The 19,757-nt window shown below is 35.4% G+C and overlaps 2 protein-coding genes across 2 annotated transcripts; both read right to left on the bottom strand.

Annotated features, from left to right (window-relative positions):
• Window positions 1–3,090: 3,090 nt before the first annotated feature.
• LOC143553654 (uncharacterized) lies at window positions 3,091–6,656 on the bottom strand. Its single transcript, XM_077043599.1, has 9 exons — window positions 6,582–6,656; window positions 6,400–6,489; window positions 5,596–5,641; window positions 5,476–5,524; window positions 5,208–5,303; window positions 5,042–5,095; window positions 4,237–4,302; window positions 3,957–4,035; window positions 3,091–3,303 (listed from the first exon to the last, which is right to left on the bottom strand). Exons 1-9 carry the CDS (start codon window positions 6,654–6,656, stop codon window positions 3,226–3,228), a joined length of 633 nt encoding a protein of 210 aa, XP_076899714.1. The 3' UTR covers window positions 3,091–3,225.
• An 8,879-nt stretch (window positions 6,657–15,535) lies between these two features.
• LOC143553645 (dihydroceramide fatty acyl 2-hydroxylase FAH2-like) lies at window positions 15,536–19,497 on the bottom strand. Its single transcript, XM_077043595.1, has 7 exons — window positions 19,383–19,497; window positions 18,347–18,405; window positions 18,104–18,196; window positions 17,126–17,322; window positions 16,921–17,026; window positions 16,312–16,458; window positions 15,536–15,950 (listed from the first exon to the last, which is right to left on the bottom strand). Exons 2-7 carry the CDS (start codon window positions 18,395–18,397, stop codon window positions 15,819–15,821), a joined length of 726 nt encoding a protein of 241 aa, XP_076899710.1. The 5' UTR covers window positions 18,398–18,405; window positions 19,383–19,497; the 3' UTR covers window positions 15,536–15,818.
• Window positions 19,498–19,757: the final 260 nt, after the last annotated feature.

Genomic DNA, 19,757 nt, shown 5'->3' with positions numbered 1-19,757 from the left:
TTTCCAATACCCGACCATACCCGAACCCGGGTTTTTCTAATACCCGATTTATGCACCTCTACATATTAGGGCAATGGCTGCCATGTATCTCCGAACTCCTCCTTATGAACATAAAATTAACATAGTTCGTTGATTTGCATAGAAAAAACAAATGTCAAATTAATATATTTCAAATAAAGTTGAACCTCCCATAGATTGTCATGAAAATTGAAGAACTTACTTTGTCAATTGGAAACCTCTCCATGGTTGCATATACGTACTTCTATTCCCTTTTTGACTGTATTAGTTTTCTCTAATATCAGTAAGCAAAATTTATAAACAATAAATAGTCATTAAACACTCACCTCGTCGGAGTTTTTCTCAGTTGTAGATTCAAAATTAACCAAAATGAAATTAAATCAAAACACATTAGTAAAATAACACGATAACTACAAACTATAAAAAAAACTTAATGATGAAAACGATTACTGTGTTTGTGTTTGATGAAGTGGAAGCTCCACCTGCAAATTGTGGAAAATGGGGAAATTATTGATTTGAACCAAAACTAAAAACGAAAACCGGGTCTGCGGGGAAGAGATGAGATATTCACCACTGTTCTAATGGCGAGTCTTTAAGTGGTTTGAAATTATGGTGCGATAACGGCCGATTTTAGATTCTAGTAGAGGAGAAGAAGGGGGTACAAGATCAGGGTTTCTTGGATGTGGTGGAAGGAGTTTGAAATTTGAATTTTGAAAGTGAAACCTCGAATAAAGAGAACGATGAAAGAGAAACCAGAAGACGTGAACCTGTTGAACACGTTAGTATATTAAAGTTGGGGCTGACACGTGTCCCAAATGGAATGTGGGGGTGACACTTGTCAGAATATGTTTTCATTTATTATATATAGAGACAGAGATAGTTCAATTAGAAAACAATTTCCAATAACGTGTTCCAATGTTCATGGCCTTACTCTAGTTTTAACTATATCATCAAAGCCTATAAACGACAAACCATATAGGTGACCTTTAAACTCATAGGAATTTGAAAGATGAGTTTCGGCAGTGAAGCATAGCTTGTGTGGGCAGTTAACATACCGGTAAGTGGACATATTTGCTCCAAGTGAAGTCTTCCGAACAATCAAAGACTTATTCTCACCAAGCCAAACGTCATGCTTCGGGATGCAAGCCTTCCGTGCATAAGCTTGATTATATTACCCTGTTATATTATTAATGTGTGGAACAAAATAATTATTACAATGTGTAATGAGAACAAAAATAAAAAAACCGGATTATGATAAATTAAGTTTTTTTATATAAGAATTATTTTTGATTGTTCAATTTTATATATTCTCAAATGCTCATGGCAACAGTTTCTTGGATGTGTGATAACGGCCAATTTTAGATTCTAGTAGAGGAGAAGAAAGGGGTACAGGATTAGGGTTTTTTGGATGTGGTTGAAGAAGTTTGAATTTGAAATTTGAATATGTTGAAGAAAGTGAAACCTCAAATAAAGAGAAACTTCCATGGAAAGATTTCAAATGTAATAGATGAAAGAGAAACCAGAAGGCGTGGATAACATACCTGCTGAACACACTAGTATATTAAAGCTAGGGTTGACACGTGTCCCAAATGAATGTTGGGGTGACACGTGTCAGAATATGTTTTCATTTACTATACATAGAGATAGAGAGAGATTAAAAAAGAAAGAAAGAAAAGATCTATCTGTAGTTCATCAAAAAATCCCCATGACAGAAAACAAACAGTAAGAAGCTCCTATTTCACACATGTAACAAATGGTTATGCTATAACAACTTATACATCAAGCACAAATACTTGTCTCTCTTATGAATAATAACATTATGCGAGTATACCCTAGTTTGCTTTTTAATGTATATATAATTGCTAAAAGAGTAAGTTGGTGTTATTTTAAATAAAAATAGGTCAATTATTTTATTTTTAGATGCGGTTATTCAATTAACGCGAGGTATGGCCGATAACTTTAGCTGCTACAAGTACTAACCTATAGGGTGCATAAACCATGTAACACGTATATGGTGCATAAACCATGTGACACCTATAGGGTGCATAAACGATTGATCATGTGATAACCAAGGTGATGCGAAAACTAGGAAGAAACCCTAGCAATAGTGACAACTAAGAGGGGGTTGGTGAACAAAATTGAAGAAAAATTACCTTTAGGACGATTAATCTTGATGAGGAATGTATAATTTGTAGTAAAAGGTGAATGACAAGTTGATGAGTATGTAACATTGACATTCGCCGGCAGCACTAAATTTTGAGGCTGGAAAAACGGGTAAAAACAAAGAAGTGACTGGCTTTCGAAGACAAACACGATTGTATGCACTGTATGCACTGTAAGAGAGCTCTTCGCTCTGATTACAAATTAAAGCTCGCGAGTGTGTGTATATAAGGTGTAAATAACATTTGTAATGATTTTAATTGTAATAAGAATTTTTACAAGAGACGGGGTAAAATATTTGCCACATATTTACATAATACTACCTCTAACATTTGTCTAATTACAATGTGTCTAATAGAGCCAAACTTAGGCTCCTTTAAAGATTTCTCAAATCAGCTCGAGCCGAACTGATCTCAAGCTTCAAATTATGTATACGAGGCGACCCTGAGCCCAAAATCATAGGCTTGAATTGAGCCGAACTTGAGCTTCAGAAAAGTGTATCAAGACTAGCTCGAGTAGTGCAAGGCTCAAGGTACAAAACTTATAGGCCCAAACTCATAATATTGATCCTATTGTCAACCCAAACTAATATTTTGAGCCCATTGACAGGCCCAAATACTCGATTAACCGAACCGAACCAAACCAAACCAAACCAAACAAATGGCTAAAAGAAATTTCCAACTTTGGCTGTGTACTGTTTCTGTGTGGGTATTAACGTTATATTTAATAGGTTAATACTATTTAGATAACATAGATATATCATATATCAGTACAAAAAATGATTAAATAAATAGATTACAACACTTAATAGCCCATCAACAACAAGGGTAAACTGGATATTTTGAAAAGCCAAGTTTATCCCTAGATATTAATCAAGAAAGCCAAAACTTAAAAAGAATTTTAAGTGGAAAAGACATAGATAGACATAATTACTCATTTCGAAAAGAAGGAAACGACATAAATACCCTTGGAAAGATTCAAAATGACCAATCGCGAGAGAGATGGCGGTCAAGGTTGTCATTGAAGATACTTAGAAAAGATTAAGGTTTATGCCGAAAGCAACATCACAACAATAAACAGAACAGCAGCAAGCCCAAAACAGCACCCGACGATCACTGTGAAGGCCTGCAGATTGTTATAAATAGCACCTCAGACTTCAGAGACCATTTATGATTAATCTATGAATGGGTCGGTCAGGTCGACATTGGTTATACTGTTAGGGTGGAAATTACCGAAACGAAAATGATCAGGTTTGTGGTTGTCATGTCTAATCCATGTATAACTTGATCACAATCCATTTCCACTAACCCGCTTACAAACCAGTTTAGATAAATTGGTTGCACGTGTAGCGTTAAGTCACACAATTTTTAATTGTCTGGGTTAGGAACTTAGGATTAACATCTTTTACACAAATATATATATGGGTCGACGGTCGTATTTGGATTTACCAATCCAACCCGACACGGATCACCACCCCAAAATATAGTATCTTAGACGTGTCACCCAAACGTCCCAAAGTGCATTTCTAATTTATGTAACCTCCTAAATCATTTTATTCATGTTTTTATATATAATTAAAACAATGTAGCTTTTACAACCATATTTATAATCGTAATTAGTTTTAATAAAGGACAAAAGAAAGCCTGTCACTGATCTAACCCATTTTGACTCGTTACCCAACCCGCTCAACAACCCATATTGCCACCTCAAATGAGGAGTATAACAGAAGGATTAGTTAAACAAAATGAAGTAAAAGGAAATTACTTATTTCAACAAACCTTTGCTTGTGATTTGAACTTGAATTTATCCATGAACAAGATTAAACCTTTATCAACTATAGGTGCAAGTGCCAAGGCCCTGCATAATAAGCAACCCTTACATAATGGGCTAGTAAACCTGGTGATATCAACTATATAGGCATATGCTGGTGATATTTCTCTATTTTCCGGTTAAAAGCATTTAATGGACCGCTTAACCTCATTTTTTTACACATTACAACCAAATTCATAGATTAAGATGGTGATAAGTAGAAATATTAAAAAATATTAAGCAGCTCACCCTCCAGCTCTCACTAGTTTAGTTACTTGGCTTCCAGCCCAGACCATTGCCATCACTTTCACAAATCTGCACATCATTGGTCACACCAAATTCTCATCCAACAGTAAACTGATGATAAATAATAGGGGTGTTCACCGTCCGGTTTTCGCGGTTTTTAGGTTAAACCGTAAACCAAACCATTAGCAACGGTTTTTTATTTTGTAAACCGAAACCAAACCGTATAACTCTTAAACCGAACCGAACCGTTAGTAAAGGTTTGCTTCCGGTTTGGTTTCATGGTTTCGACTTATTATATTTTTTATAAAATGTCCAAAATATGATATGAAATATTTTTAAGTAAAGCTTTAAAAGATTTACATAATTTAAATTGTCCAACACAAACTCTTGAAAAAGTAACAATGGTTGCCCACATTTGCAAAATATGTTGCAAAATGCCAGATTGTGAAACATTGTTGGATTTACTGATTTAGCATATTATTTTATATTCACTGAAGTGATATAATTTATATGCAGCAATAATTTTAATTTGATTAAGTCTAATAATATAATTATATATATGATACATTAAAAGATTAAATATAACTAAATCATACGATCCGGCCCGGTTTTATACGGTTGGTTTTCGGTATAGACCGTAAACCAAACCGTTCATTACAGTTGGGAATTTCTAAAACCGATCGGCCGAATGTTTAAAAAAACAACCGTGAAACCAAACCGATGACCGGTTTGGGCGGTTTCACGGTTTCAAACCAAACCATGAACACCTCTAATAAATAATACTAAAAATAATAACAATAATAATCACCTTTTAACAGCTGCCCAATAACCCATTTTCACAGGTGCTGGTGCTATGTAGAACCTAGATCATAAATAAACATAATTCCCATTAAGTAGATATGAGAAGAGCAATAATAATGATCAACTGCACTTGACAAATTTGACCCTCAAGTTCAAAACATAATATTACTTACCATGTCACTAAAAAGGCAGAGAGATAATAAGCAGTGTTCAGTAACCCATAAGACAATATCCCTGAAATTCCATATCTTCTAAGCTTTTCCAATATCCTGACAAAAAATTACATAAACGATAATCATAAAACCTATTTTTATCAGTCTATCTTTTTGTATATATGAAACGAGTTAACAATTAATAATTTCTAACAAATATTTCTAACTGATAAAGCATACAATAGCCTATAGCGTTGAGCAATAATAATGAAAGAAAAGTAGTTAATACTCTGATGATGAGGATGACTTCCGTTGACTTTCATTGATCTCTGCTGAACCTAAAACAGAAAATAAGAAAATTATAATAGCCTTGCATTGTTGAATCAGCATTATGTTTATTAATCGGTACCTTGTTGCTCTATAGAGCTGCTGGAAGTATCTGATAACTCATTAGGCTAACCTTGAAGCCAAGAGCTAACATTAGCAATATAGTCAAGTTCAGATTGCAAATTAACATGTTAGCAACAGGAAGATCTTCAAGTAAGCAATTTCACTAAAATGGCATTCGATTCGATGAGATTAAGGTGAGTTAACATTAACAATCAATCAATTTCAAATAGCAGATTAATATGCCAGCAGCAACAGTAAGATCTTCAGGTAAGTAAATCATCTTAAAATCTGACTAAAAGGGCATTCAGTTCATTGAAGTCAAGAGTCAACATTAACAGTCTAGCAGTCAATTTGCAAATTAACATGCCAGCAACAGTAAGATCTTCAGTAAACAATTTCATCTTTAAATTTCACTAAAATAGCAATCAATGTGAGACGTAGAAGTCACGAGTCAATGTGACACACTCAAAACATGAAATTGTCCTACACTCTTCTTCTAACACTTTGTAACTAGGGGTGCAAATGAGCCCGAGCTCGAGCCGGCTAGCGAGCCTAAACCAGCCTGTCGTTTATATAAATTTTAGAAATATATGTTTAATAATTGTTAATTAATATATTTAATGTTATGAGAAAATAACTAAATAATATATATTATTTTATACATAAAATTCTAAATAATATATAATTATATAAAAAATCATTAACAGCTTTCAAGCCGAGGTCAAGCTTCAAATCTACTCACGAGCCGAGCTCGAGCGTTGAAAATGATGAAAATATTAGAATTAGAATGAATGATAAAATGATAGGAATGGAAGTGACTCACAACACACCGGAGTCGTAGACACCTTTCAGCATCATTCCGTTGAAACCGAAAGTGAAAACGAGTATGATTAGCTTTCAATCGAGACCTAACCTGAACAATTTCACACAGAAAGCATTAATTTAACTAATAATAATAATAATGAAATTGAGGTAGCATTATATATATTATTTTATACGTACAACATGATGATGATTATGTTTTAGGTGCGATTGAGTATTGAATCCGATACATGTATATGTAATGCTACTAGTAGACATGAGACGATAACCACAGAATTACGACTCGGTTGCCTCCCCGTTTTATTTTATTTTATTTCATTTTCACTTATGCCGAGTTTTTAACTAAAAGAAAGGAAAGTATAAGATTAGATAGGATGGGAGAAAAAAATGCATATAATGCATTCTCAAGTTTAATGTAAAATGAAAGGAAGAGGAAGAAAATAAATAGTTAATTACATTCTTTAGATTAAATGAAAGAAAAGGAAAAGGAAAAAAATGTGTAGTTTTACAAATATAGCCTTTTTAAAACAATTATTAGATGTAGATTGAAGGGTAAAGTGATAATCTTAAATATTTATCCTTTCCTTTCTTTCCAAATCATGCCAAATTGGCAAGAAAACTTTCGGACTTAAAAACCCATGTTTTCCTATCATTTCCTATCATTTCTTTTATTAAAAAAACTCAAAAATAAATATTCAAACTAAAATCTTATCATTTCCTTTCTTATCTTATGGAAAAAAACTCAAGAATACAGAAAAAAAACTACTACTAAGTAAATAATAATTACTTTACAGAGTAACCTTTTTTATATGTATATATATTTTACTTGCATGAGTGGGTACATATATATCTTACTAGCTTTTGTCTTTTGTACTACAATGTTGTTTCATATTATTTGTTTTTAGTATTTATATATTTTTATTTTATATGAGTGTTCTTTATGGTAAACACGTACATGATTTGGAGAAGTGATTCGATATGACCCCGAGACAAAAGACAGTTTTTGCTTGTCTCAAGGGCCCCGGATTTTTTGACTGTTGTGCCCATTGAAGGTCTTGTGCAACGGATGTCGGCAGTTGAATACAGAGTCATCCTTAAATATCGGCTTATGATTCATCTTTTCCCTCCGGACGAATCATGTCCCATTTTGTAAAAAAAACTTGTTTGAATAGATTTGGTGAGCATGCCCTCCACTGTAAGGAATTGCTGGGATTCAAATATCGTCACAACTGGGTTAGATATGTCTTATGGGATGTGCTTAGGCATGCCGGGATCTCAGCCAAGAAAGAGGCACATGTTAACTTTCTGACTAATCCGCGAGAGGGAAGATCTGCCCTGCGTCCAGTCGGCCTCACTTGGGTGTCCCTGTTGGTGGGGCTGAGAGACAGTGGCTTCGTTCAAAAGGGGATAACAACACAACCTGTTGCTCGCTTACCCATTATCCATATGTAGCTCGGTTTGTGTTTATATGTGTAACTTATGAAATGAAAAATGTTTGGTAATCTACTATTATAATAAAATACTACTACTTGTGCAAAAAAAAATTTAATTTTATTTATTGTAAGGAAAATTATAATATACTTAGGATTTCATGATAAAAACGGTTTCACAAACAAATGATATGTTATAAACCGGTTTAAAAACTATTTGGGTTTGGTAAGACCCATGACACGCTTATTTTTTTTATTATAAAAATGTTTCTTAATTATAAATAATATATTTTTTTAAAATAGGGATATTAATTGTTAGTATATCCATATTTTATAGGACTTTCATATCAAATATATGGTGAGTTTATTTTTAATTTAATGACATATTATAACCTGTTTAAGGGTCATATAGGTTTGATGAGACCCAAATCCGTGAATTCGGGTCAAATGCATGAGAAACCTCTATTTACAAATAAAGTAATTTGGTGGCTTGAGAGAATGTAAGAAACAATCAGAAAGCTTTTAAAGGTTTCGTTTACATATATACTAGTTTTTATCCCCCCATATTACATAATTTGTTTTACATTATTCATTTATAATATTTATATATTTTTTTTGTATTATAATTTATATTTATTGTAAGGAAGTTAATAACATACTTAGAGTTTGATGATGAAATTGTTTTACAAATAAATGAGAGGTTATAAACCAGGTCAAAAGCTATCTGAGTTTGTTGAGACCCATGACCCGCTTATTTTCTTTTATTATAAAATTGTTTATTAATTATAAATAATATATATTTTTAAAAAAACCGTATATTAGTTTTTATTATTTATATTTTATAGAATTTCCATATCAAATATAAATATCTGGTGAAATTAATTTTTTATGAGATGTTATAACCCGTGTAAGGATTATCTAGGGTTGGTGAAACTCATACTCGTGAATACGAGTCAAATGCATGAGAAATCTTTATTTACAAATAAAACAATTTGGCGACTTGAGAAATTGTAGGGAGCAAATAGAGTTTTAAAAACTTTTGTTTATATATATTTAAGATAATGCTGAAAGGTAACTATTTATGGGATAATTGATGATGAAAATGTGGCATTCAAAATGTTTTGAAATCTCATAACAAGTGTAACCATTATTGATACTATTTGTTTTTTTCTTATTTAATCGGTTGATACCATACCCCTAATTTACATCATATTAAATTTTATAAACCGACTATTATGAAGTTTTTCAATCAAAGGACGCTAAGATAGACGATCATATGAAGGAGAGACCAAAGGAAAGCGTATGTTAACCTTCTCATTTAGGCATTTATAAATGGTATGTTCTTTAGGTTAGAGGTGCACAAATCGGGTTCAACTGGAAAACCCGAACCGGTTCGAAACCGGTTTTTTCACACCGGGTTGTTGTAACATCCCGAAATTTCAAAGTGATATTAATTATATTACTTACTAATAGAGGGAAAGTTTACTCGGGTTGTCAGGAAATAAATAATAGAGAAGGAGTTGGTATGAGTCGGGCTAGTGTTGGATTAATGGAGACGGGTTAAATGAGAATGGGCCTTAGGTCCATGGGATTTCAGGGATATAAATATCCCCTAAATCCAAAAATATCTTCATTTCCTTACTTTCTACACACACACTCCAAAACACACACACCATCTACACCGCCGCCGGGCCGAGGAGAGGAACGGGCAGATCCGAGAGAGAGAGAGAGAGCGATTAGTGTGTTAACAAGTTAAACGAGATCCAAACAAGCTCAAAAAGGTATGATTCTTGATCTTTGAAGTTTAAAGATCCAAGCTTTTAGTGTATAAGCGACCGAAAATGGTCGGGAAGCGTAGTGGGTGATATTGAACCATAGCAAGGGTGTTAAAATCGCTCAAAATGCTGGACAGAAACCGAACAGCGGCTGATCTGGACAACTTCGCCTGCAACTGGGCAACTTCGCCTTCAAAGCGATGAACTTCGCCTGCAAGCTAAGTTCGCCTGATGAACTTCGCCTGCAGGCTAAGTTCGCCTGATGGCAACTTCGCTGTAAAGTTAAGTTCGCCTAACTGGTAACTTCGCCTGAGGCCAAGTTCGCCTGATGAACTTCGCCTGCAAGCTAAGTTCGCCTGATGGCAACTTCGCTGTAAAGTTAAGTTCGCCTAACTGGTAACTTCGCCTGAGGCCAAGTTCGCCTGATGACAACTTCGCCTGAAGCCAAGTTCGCCTGATGGCAACTTCGCTGTAAAGCTAAGTTCGCCTAGCTGGTAACTTCGCCTAAAGCTAAGTTCGCCTAAGGTTAACTTCGCCTAGAGCTAAGTTCGCCCGAGGGTTAACTTCGCCTAAAGTCAAGTTCGATTAGAAAATAAATTAAAAATCTAATGAAAAATGTGTTAAGACAGTTAATGGAAATAAAATTTTTCCAAGCTGACCTGGCAGCTCGACCCCAGCCAGGGGCTCTGCCCCTTGGACCCTGCTAGGGGTTGCCGCCCCTAGACCCCGCTGCCAGGGGCGCTGCCCCCGGACCCCCGTTCGTTGTGGGTAGTAGTTAAGACTGGAAAGATGATATGAGTAGTGAGAGTTAATTGATACGTATACTTGTTATACAGTCAGCCGTGCACAACTGAAGAAAGGGATTACGATCAACGGTGAACGTAACCGTGTTCAGGTGAGTTTCTAGCCCCATTCCTTGTTATGTTTTCGGGGCTGTGTGCATACTCGATGTGTTGTTAATACATTTATCCTAAGTGATAAGTGTATGTCATATGTGATATGTGTGATAGATATGAATGATTGTTTGTCGGTAAGCGAACGATCTTCGGATATTGCGCGTACTGTCAGGTTAAAAATAAAGGTACGAATATTATATATCGAAGATGTATGAATATTTCAAATGAATACTTGTCGGGGCGTGAACGATCTTCGGATATTGCACGTAACGACAAGGGGTATGGTTGTTAAATGAATGAGGTAAAGAATGCCTAGAGTGTTCTTCTGTTATAATGTAAGTATGTGTATATAGGTACACGAATGGCATGTGAGTTCTACGTTCGACATAGTAAGTTAGGATGACAAATCCCTCTAGCTTCTGTCGGACATAGACTCGGCTGGTGATGGCGTAGTTAAGGACTGCGAGTCTTATACGTGAAGTAGATGATATATGTAACGTAGATAAGGACTGCGAACCTTATACGTAATGTAGATAGGCGTCAGCATAGGAAAGGACTGTGAACCTTATACGTGCTGATTTTGTAGCATAGGGGAGGACTGCGAACCTCGTACGTGCTATGAATTAGGTTGCAACATAGGGAAGGACTGCGAACCTTGTACGTGTTGTGGATGTACTATGGTATAGGGAAGGACCGCGATCCTTGTATGTACCATAAGTAGTGAACATAGGTAAGGACTGCGAACCTTGTACGTGTTCACGAACTTGAGTACAGGTATAGACGGTGAACTATGAACGTACTCTCGGTAGACTGAGGTTAGTGATTGTAGATATGTATGTATGTATGGTAGCAAGTATGTATGTAGAACAGAAGGGTAACTAGTGAAGTATGGATATGTATCTACAGATATGTATGTATGTGTATGTATTGTATGGCGTTCGATTAACTAGAACTCACTCAGCGTAGCTGACTTTTAGTATGCACGCAGGTGAGCTGATTACAGAGCTAGCATGAGGATGACGCATGGCATGGATTGAACGGCTGGCATCTGAAGAAAGAAGTAAAGATGTTTTAAATATAAAGTTTTGTGTTATGGTATCAAAGAAAAGATTTAATGTTTTGTAACAAATGATTGATGTTTTATATTCCGCGAAAAGTTTTAATAAACTCTGATTTGAAGAACTGTGTTTATGAGTAAATCCGACGCTAAAGTAGGGTCACCGGGTTCGGGGCCTTACAGTTGTAAAATGGAACCGGTTCCAATCAAGAACCGGTTCGGTTCCCGACCCGAACCGATGCTCAGATATGCTAACTTTTAAGAACCGGGTAGGGTATGAACCGGAACCGGTTTTTACGTAAAAACCGGTTCCACCGGTTTTTTTTGAAATTTAAATATTATAGCCGTTAGGAACCTGTTCCAACGGCTATATAGCCGTTTTTGACCGTTGGAACCGGTTTTTTAACTACAAATAGGTTATTTTCTTACTATAAATAGCAAGGTTTGTTTGTGTACTTGTTAAACCACTTCCAAAACTATAAAACACACTCCAAACCACAATTAACCTTAAACCGACAACAAATGGCAACTAATGATGACGTTGTTATGGTGATCGAAACAACAAGATGCCCCGATGTTTGGGTTCATTACGATTTGTGTCTCATGACCGACTCACATGAGTTGGCACGTTGCAAATATTGCTCGAAGTTTCTTAAAGCAGGGTCCAACTCGACATTACGAAAACATACGAATAAGTATTGTCGAGAGAAAAGAAGGTTGGAAGCTAAAAAAACGGAAGTGGGAGAGTCGTCCGGCTCTACAACCCAAAAATAAGTATTCCCGGATTAAAACGACGGACTTTGTTTTTTATGTTTTAGTTGTTATGTTTAGTATCGTTTATGTTTTAATAATGTTTGTAATAGTTATTTTTTAAATAAATAAAATGTTCGTCGTTATTAAAAAAGTAACAAAAATTAATCATGAGTAACAAAAGTAATTATAATAAAACAAATCAAAACTAAATATTAGTTGAACAAGTTACAAATAATTTTACCAAAACAAATAATTACAACTCTTCTTCGTCTTCATTCTCGTCTTCACCCTCGTCTTCGTTATCGGAAGAAACCCCGTCCTCCGCCTCCTCATCATGAATATGACGCTCTATTGGTATTTCGTCTTCAAAGTTCGCCTTGTGTTGTACACGATCCACCGCATCCAAATGGTCCTTTAGGCAAATGCAAACCTCTAGAGACTCGGGAGTTAGTTTTGTTCTTCGCATAGATAACACCCTCCCACTAAGAGAAAAAACCGATTCGGAAGCAACCGTTGAGGCTTGTACGGCAAGCAAATCACGAGCCATGGCGGATAGAATGGGAAATTCGTTTTGTTTACCTTTCCACCAAGCCAACAAATCAATATTGCGAATTTCGTCGACCGTTGCGCCCTCAACATAGTTTGCTCCACTATATCGACCAAGTTCGCTACTTGGTGTGTTTCCTCTTTGCCTCTTAGATGCCGATTCACGAATCCCATTCATCAAGTTTATAAGTGGGTCATTGCACGGCCTACTAGTTGTTATTTTTTTCACAAAAGACGATCTCGTGCTTGGACCATACATTTGAAAATAATGGTCATAAAGGTCTTGAAGGTTTTTGTTGAACTTGTCCTTCGCTTCCGTCGACAACTTCGGGTCAATCTCGTGCATACCTAAGTTGTCGAATATTTCCTCAATCGTTGTTTCAACCCCATTAACATTCCAATAGGGGTTTAATGCGGCGGCACAAGTAAAGACCGGCGGTATGTTTTCAAAATATTTTATGAACTTTTCTTTCATCACCGCAACAATATTTTCGAAGAGTTTGTTCTTCTCCGCAAAGCTTTTAAAAACACAAGACATATAGTACAATTCTTGCAAAACCCAACAACTAGTAGGGTAATAGACTCCCGATAATTTTATTGTTGACTTTTTGAACACGTCAAGATACTCCAACAAATAACCGACTTGGACCCAAACACTTTCCGGAAACATATCGGCCTCGCGTTCTTCAACAAGATTGTTATGAAAAGCTTGTAAAGTTTGGCGTTGGACAAAAGCACACTTTAACATATGACAAGTTGAGTTCCAACGGGTTGGAACGTCCCAATTCGGCCCCAAATACTTTCTTTCAACCGACTTGCAATAGTTCTTATATTCAAGATGTCTTCTTTTACCACTTTTGAAGACATCTTGTAACATAAGTCTAAAGTATTTTAAATCATCACAAATGTTTTCATTGTCAAGACCTATTTGAACAACCAAGTTGATGATATGTGCAACACATCGGACATGAAAAAAATCCCCGAAACAAGGTGGTGAATATTTAATGATAAATTTTTCAGCCGCTTTAGTATTGTTTGAAGCATTGTCAAACGAAATCGAAAATATTTTATTTCTCAAGTTGTAAGTCGTTATAACTTCATCAAGTAATTCAAACAATTTTTCGGCGGTATGTGGGAACGGGAAGTTTTCAAAAGCGATGGTGCGTTTCATCAATTGCCATGTCACCGGATCAACCCAATGAGCGGTGACACGTATGTATGATTCGGGCAACCCGTGTGGTGCCGACCAAACATCGGTAGTTAAACTAACCATGGCTTCTAAAGAATGAAAAGACTCGATTAACTCTTTTTTAGCACACTCCCACAACCTGATACAATGACGTCTTAAGGTAGTACGACTTACATGTGTGTATCTCGGTTGTAGAGTTTCGCGAATCAACGACGTCAACTCCGGGTCATCAAAGTGGTTAAACGGCAAACCTTGTTGAATAACGAACTTTGCCATTCTATCTTGAACTTGAGTCGTGTTGTAACGAAATAGTGTACCATCTTTACCCAAGTCAATTTGATCGGTCGTGCCAATCCCTTTCAACGCCTTGCAATATGGCTTCTCGATGTGCTTTCTCAAAGTAGAGTTGGAATCGTGCTTTAATATTGAACCACATAGTTTGCAACGAGCCTTTTGATAACCTTCGTCATCCACAATCAAATCCCAATTCTTCCATATGTCTTGGTTGCGGTGATGGTTGACTACCGTAACAACCCTTGGGTCCTCCGTAACAGGAACAGGGGCAACAAAAGCACTCTTCTTAGCCTTCTTGTTAGTTTTTTTGATGGGTGCCATAATAATATTTAGTTGGATGGTCGGGTAAAGGAACGGGTTTGCTAAAGGAGTAGTATTTTAGTTTGTTTTTGAGTTTGGTGGTGAAACAAGTGGTGGAAACAAGTTATATATAGGTTTGGGCATCAAAAACCGGTTCCAACGGCTATATTACCGTTGGAACCGGTTCCAACGGATCTATTGTCTCAAAAACCGGTTCCAACGGCTATATTACCGTTGGAACCGGTTCCAACGGCTAATTGGTGTCTAAAAAACCGGTTCCAACGGCTATATTACCGTTGGAACCGGTTCCAACGGCTATTTTGACTTTTGTTTGACCCTTCAAAAAAAACCCGTCGGAACCAGTTTTTCCAGGTACGAACCGAACCGGTTCCAATTAAGAACCGGGTTGGAACTGATACTGACATACAAATAGGAGAACCGGGTACGATTTTCGGGTACAAAAATACCCAAACCGGGTATTGTACCAACCGGGTTGGAACTGGAACCGGTTCCGGTTCGGTTCCACCAGTTAGGTTCCGGAACCGGTTTTTTTGTGCACGTCTACTTTAGATTGGCTCCCAGTTTTCTTCGTAGCTAAAATTCAAATTTTATTCGGTTGGGTTGTTTGCATTTGCTAAACCCGAAATAAAATGAAACATACATTGACCGGAGAATATACTCAACATAGAATCAAGCCAGTCTCTGCTCATGTCTTTTGTTTTTTGGCTCATGCCCAATCTGGCCACGCCTAATTCTAATTCCTTTGAATTTTAATGAACCAAACACTTAACTGTTTCGATTTAAAGTCGATAACATAACATCTTTGTGGTGATAAGTGATGGCATTCACATCATCATTTCAATTGCACACAACTACATGACTACATGCTTGGAGCTTGGGCCAAAATGGATTGGGATTTTATTGTTGATGACAGATGGCCTACTCTTCTAGTGAGCCCAACAAATACAAAAACATGACAGTAAATTTACAATAAGTCAATAAATATATTGAAATTGAAACTGAAACCATGCAAGCCCTGATGAGAAATGGAATATAAATATGAAGCTAAAATACAATCTCACCACACATTCTCAAAACAATTGCTAACATGCTGCTGCTAATAGATGATGATAGAACCTCCTAACAAACACACAATCAAGTCTTGATTTGATTTGATTGATCACTGCTTCCTTTCTTTTTCTTTCTCATGTGATTTGGTTTGAGGCAATGTCCCAAACACACTGTCCCAAAGAGATGATGTTATGCCAAATCCTTTCGTTTGAATTCGGAAATGATGATTTAAGTGGTATTTCTGCATTAAAACCCGATTCATCATTACTAAAGTCGAAAAGAGTTGCCTAAAGAGAAATCAACATGGGCTCGTTTCCACCCCTATATGTTATGTACTTGTATTTTTATCTATGATTAAAAAGACGGTTCACGTTTGTTTTTGATCATCGTGAGAACCCGTCACAAGAAAGCTCATGGATCCCACCAATACCATGCTAACTAGGCATTTGGGTTAAAAAAAAGTAACAACACGAAAACTTTGAAATAATGTAAATGAATAAATAGGTCATTTTAGCTCGGCATCAATTAAAAAAAATAAGCGATGAACATTTCAAAAAAGAAATTATTGCAATTTTATAATAACAGGAAGTAATTAGATTTACCTTTAGACTTTTCGAGACTTCATTTCTTGGCTGACCATTATGCAGGTAATAATGGGTGCAATCATACATCACATAACCCAGTAAAATACCAGCAAACAAAGCAGGAGCAACGGTAGGGGTCGATATCAGGTTTAGAATCTTCCATAACTGCCAATCATGAAATGTAATTACCTCTTTTGTCACAAGTAATCATTAAAATACACATGATGATCATATTCATGTTTTGATAGTGATTATGTGAATTCATATAATCAAAATCAGACAGCCAATTGCATTAACTGGACTATAGAAAATGGTGTTTAGATGTGATTTGTTGTCTGAAGTGGCAACAATCATATGACAGATTCCAATTATTTAAAAAACTTAATACAACCAAAAATGACACTTTTTTATTATAGATAAAGGGCAGTGCCCAGATTTTTCTATAAATAAAGAGATGAAAAATGGCATTATTGAATTATAACATACCAACACCAAAAGACAGATTCCAATTATTAAAAAACTAATACTTAAACAACCAAAAACGGCATTTTTTTAGATAAAGAACAATGCCAGGGAAATATTTATAAATAAAGATTAATTGAATGACATTCTTGAATTATAACATACCGGCACCAAGAGAATGGCGGTTGCAGTAGGAGGGAACACGAGGCGTAATCCATCCTGAGGATGCTTGTGATGACAGCCATGAAGAAGATAATGAAGTGTGTTCCCCCTAAAAATATAACATAATTAAATAAACAATTACAAAAATAGATGTGGATACGGCGCAGTGCACAAAAAGAAACAAAATGATTATAAATTTATAACGCACCAATAGCTCTTGGTTTTAATGTGAAAAAGAAAGCGGTGCAGAGTGTATTCCATGAGTGACCAAATCAAAATACCAAAAAGAAGTATTAATGCTATCTTTGGTGGCGTCTGGCCCATCTTGAATGCCTTGGCAGTAAACCAACACACAACGGGCAGCCAAATGATTGGAATTGAATACCAACGGTTGAGGGTAAGAAACTGTAACATATGAGAATAAATCAGTATCTATACTTATAATTCCCTAACACAAAATGAATGCAGCAATTTCTTTTGTGGGCGTCTTAAATACGCAACATTATTAATCTTATAACATGTCAAACAAGTAGAAAAGAAAAACAAGTCAAACATTTTAATTGTATAAGAAGTCAAATGGGTTGGAAGCCCAAAAAGTGTATTTTATTGCATACAACATCTCTAATCAGTTTATTCGAAAGATTAGATTACTATTGCAATAAAAAAAATTTTGTAAATTTTATTCAAGATTATCAATTATTTCTAAAAATTTCAACAAATGAACAAAAAGTGTTTTGGGAACGGCCCAACCCGACTTGAGATGCGCCTGGGTCCACTTTGTCACATGTGTTGCTTACCCATGTGTAATAACTACAAAACATAGATAACGTTGAGCCTGGAACACTAAGTTTATTCTATTTTGTCATTACTTTGGGATATTTTAATCTATTTTATATATTTATAAAATATCAGGTGCAAAGCCACAAAAACTCTACATTTGGGCAAATTCATACCAAACCATAGATATCCCCCTACTACTAGTGTCCTACTTATAAAAAGGAACTTAATAACTAGTAGAAGTTCAGTGGGACCCATGGAGCTGTCCCTGATTGATATTCATGAATTGCATGTCAATATAGACTTTGCATAATGGAATGCACTAAGTATTTAGCAATGACGTTTATAGATACATACATGTTATGGTAAAATTGACAGGTTTAACACAGTATAGAGAAAGAATAAGTACCTCCCAGAAGTCGCTTTTGAAAAACCGGGGACCTTCCTTGCTAACAATAGGTTGGTGAACCCATTCTTGATAAGCTTCTCCAAGATGACCAACCTGTAGATTCAAAGATTTTCACAATTAATATACAAATCAAAATGCCAGTTTTGACTGTTTGTTAAATATTTATAATACCCTTTAACAAATATAAATAAAAGCAATATATGGATCGGATCGACACAATGAAATAATTACACCAAAAGTCACCTGGAAGACAAGAGGCTTATCTAAATCCACTGTAAATTCTTGTGCAACCATCTTGAAACCTAAAGATTTCAATCAACAATTAAAGGTGTTAGACGACTCATTCACAGGCTAAACAACAACCAAAAACCAACTAGAATTTGAAGGAAGCAGAAAACTACACACAAAAAGTAATCATGTATTTAATCAAAGATTTAAGGAAACATGCTAGAAACCGGGACCTAATAAACTAACTAGTTTGACACCCTTGATAAGAATGAAGATTTGTGCACAACAAAATTAGTTCATACACAAGTTCATGCGTCAATTACTTGTACCATGTGTTGTTTACTGCTTGTCTCTCAGTATGTAGTCGTTTAGGATAGTACCATTAAAGAAAATCACGAGAATAATTGCATATCAGACCTTTTTCCAACCAATATTGACTTAAACTAGTGTGTATATGACACCATGTCAGAATAGATTCGTGTATGTATTGTTATTCACATATAGATTCATGTATGTATACGACCACAAATTCATATGATTATCCACTCCATAATCATAACTTTTGTACATTCTTTTGTAAAAAAAGCAAAAGAGACATCACTTTTCATGATTACATCAAATACAATGATAGCAAACAATAGTTTCTGGATATTCACAAAATCAGCTTTTACAGATTCAAAATTCACAAATTATTTGAATAATCACAAAATTGAATCATCAATTTCACAGTCATGAAATTAGAACAAATATACAGATCAGCATCAAACAATTCATCTTGAAAAAAAAGCCCTAAAACATTAAAACCCCCAAATCAACACTAGAAAAACTTAGATCTCCAACTCCAAATAACTCGAAACATAAATCAATCGATAAATTATCATAAATACACCAGAATTATCTTACAATTGGGAAATTGAAGAGATAATAATCGAAACGGAACAATGCGGACGGAAAAAAAGCCCTAAAATTAGTGAGAACAAGTCCGGATCTAATAATAATAATAATAATAACGAAACGCGTAATTGTTAATTGTAATTGTAATTGTAATTACCTTTGATAAGATGAATTGAGAATATAGATCTATTAATGGATGTATGAGTTGTAGTTTAAGAGAGTGTTGTTGATGAAAGTGTTTGAAACGAAATGAAGAACATGCAGGCGATAAATAAGAGGTGTGGAATGAATAATAATAATAATAATAATAATAATAATAATAATATTATGTACTAGTAGTTTAGTTACATAACGGTATCCGGCCTGGCAAGGGATTTGGTATGATACTTATGAGATCGATAATATCGATGAGATTGATATTCAAATATTTCTTTTTAGAGCGTCTTGATTTGATCCCATAAGCGGGACCACCACCCAATAGCATGTTGCCGTCTAGAGAAGCTCCTAATTGTTTCAGAACAACTAGAAAGAG

The sequence above is a fragment of the Bidens hawaiensis genome, unplaced genomic scaffold, assembly GCF_021521415.1.
Source record: "Bidens hawaiensis isolate Kalapana, Puna unplaced genomic scaffold, B.hawaiensis_p1.1 tig00017348_1, whole genome shotgun sequence".
NCBI classification, from domain to species: domain Eukaryota; kingdom Viridiplantae; phylum Streptophyta; class Magnoliopsida; order Asterales; family Asteraceae; genus Bidens; species Bidens hawaiensis.
This window is presented reverse-complemented; position numbering and strand designations above follow the sequence as displayed.

Bases quoted from the DNA above. Each gene is read 5' to 3' on its own strand.
- LOC143553654 (XM_077043599.1), bottom strand. From the start codon at position 6,656: ATGTCTACTAGTAGCATTACATATACATGTATCGGATTCAATACTCAA. The intron at 5,642-6,399 runs GTGAGTCACTTC...CTTCAAGGTTAG, and splicing joins GTCTACGACTCCGGTGTGTT to CCTAATGAGTTATCAGATAC. The intron at 4,303-5,041 runs GTGATTATTATT...AATGATGTGCAG, and splicing joins TATTGGGCAGCTGTTAAAAG to ATTTGTGAAAGTGATGGCAA.
- LOC143553645 (XM_077043595.1), bottom strand. From the start codon at position 18,397: ATGGTTGCACAAGAATTTACAGTGGATTTAGATAAGCCTCTTGTCTTC. The intron at 17,323-18,103 runs GTACTTATTCTT...CATATGTTACAG, and splicing joins TCAAAAGCGACTTCTGGGAG to TTTCTTACCCTCAACCGTTG. The intron at 16,459-16,920 runs GTATGTTATAAT...CATGATTGGCAG, and splicing joins CCGCCATTCTCTTGGTGCCG to TTATGGAAGATTCTAAACCT.